The 1,475-nt window shown below is 41.6% G+C and overlaps 1 protein-coding gene across 1 annotated transcript; it reads right to left on the minus strand.

The window, feature by feature from the left end:
• Positions 1–223: 223 nt before the first annotated feature.
• On the minus strand, positions 224–1,168 carry LOC113191321 (olfactory receptor OR51C1-like). Its single transcript, XM_026401014.1, has one exon. The coding sequence runs from the start codon at positions 1,166–1,168 to the stop codon at positions 224–226; it is 945 nt and encodes a 314-aa protein (XP_026256799.1).
• Positions 1,169–1,475: the final 307 nt, after the last annotated feature.

A 1,475-nucleotide genomic window follows, 5' to 3' on the forward strand; every position in this document is an offset into this window, starting at 1 on the left:
TGGTCCAGGTGGAGTATCACATAGTCAGAAGGATCCAAGATGAAGTTCCTGAATTCAAAGAATCTATAATCTAAAACTGTGTAAATAGTAAATCAATTTATCATCAGAAGAGAGAAAAACATGAATTTATAGATTTTTTCAAAGTACAGTGGTAACTCACACTAGTAAATAATCAATCATAGGTTAGGGGAAAATTCCAAAAATGGGATACTCTAAAACCTGCCTAAACTACCTTGGGAATAAATAGTTTAAGCACAGCCTTGCGAATTTGTTTTGTCTTCACACTGTAGATTATGGGATTCATTACAGGAGGGATGAGCAGATAAACATTGGCAATGAGAGTGTGCACAATAGGAGGAGCATTCTTCCCAAATCTATGCACCAGGGACAAGCTGATCATGGGGATATAGAAGATGGCAACAGCACTAATGTGGGAGATGCAGGTTCCAAAAGCCTTTTTCCGCTCCTCTACGGATGCAATGCTGAGCACAGAACGGATGATCAGAACGTAGGAGAGAAGGATTAACACAGAGTCCAGACCAGCAGTAGAGATGACAATGGCCAGGCCAAATGCACTATTTATCTTTGTGTCTGTGCATGAAAGCTTCATCACATCAGGGTGGAAACAATAGGAATGGTGGAGCACATGACTGTGGCAGAAAGACAGACGCTTAAGGAGCAGCAGTAAAGGCACTAGGGCTGTTGTGCCCCTGATAATGATTGCAAAACCCACTTTGATGATCCTCGAATTGGTCAAGATCATGGAATACCGCAGAGGGTTACAGATGGCAATGAAGCGGTCAAAGGCCATTGCTAGGAGTACTGAGGACTCCATGAACGTGAAGCCATGAATAAAGAACATTTGGCTAATGCAGGTGTCAAAGCTGATTTCTCGTGCATTGAACCAGAAAATACCCAGCATGGTGACCAGTGTAGATAGACACAAACCTAGATCTGTGAAGGACAACATGGAGAGGAAATAGTACATGGGCTCATGGAGGCTCGACTCAGTGATGATGACAAATAGAATCATGCCATTCCCAGAGATGGCAATGGCATACAGACAACAGAATGGGATGGAGATCCAGATGTGAGAGGCTTCAAGACCAGGGATGCCAGTAAGGAAGAAGACAGCAGGGTGAAAAATGCTCTGGTTGAAGGGTGACATGGTGACCAAAGGAAACAGGTATCCTTGGGAAAAAGGACCATACCCTATAATAAAAGGGAAGAAAAATGTTTTCACTGTCATGTACATACCATACAATTATAGGACCATTAGTTAACCACATCCTTTTAGCTTTTATCTTCTGGTCCTTTTCCTCTCCTGATCTCCCTTTGATCATGAGATTTCCACCCAGCCACCTTTCTTTTACTTTTTTTCCTCTCTAACTTCCATATAGGACAGAAAACATATAATTTTTGACCTTTGACCTTTTGAGTTTGGCTTTTGTTGTTTTTTGTTTTGTTTTGGTTTG

Source organism: Urocitellus parryii, chromosome 4 (assembly GCF_045843805.1).
Source record: "Urocitellus parryii isolate mUroPar1 chromosome 4, mUroPar1.hap1, whole genome shotgun sequence".
NCBI lineage: Eukaryota > Metazoa > Chordata > Mammalia > Rodentia > Sciuridae > Urocitellus > Urocitellus parryii.

Bases quoted from the DNA above. Each gene is read 5' to 3' on its own strand.
- LOC113191321 (XM_026401014.1), bottom strand. From the start codon at position 1,168: ATGTCACCCTTCAACCAGAGCATTTTTCACCCTGCTGTCTTCTTCCTT.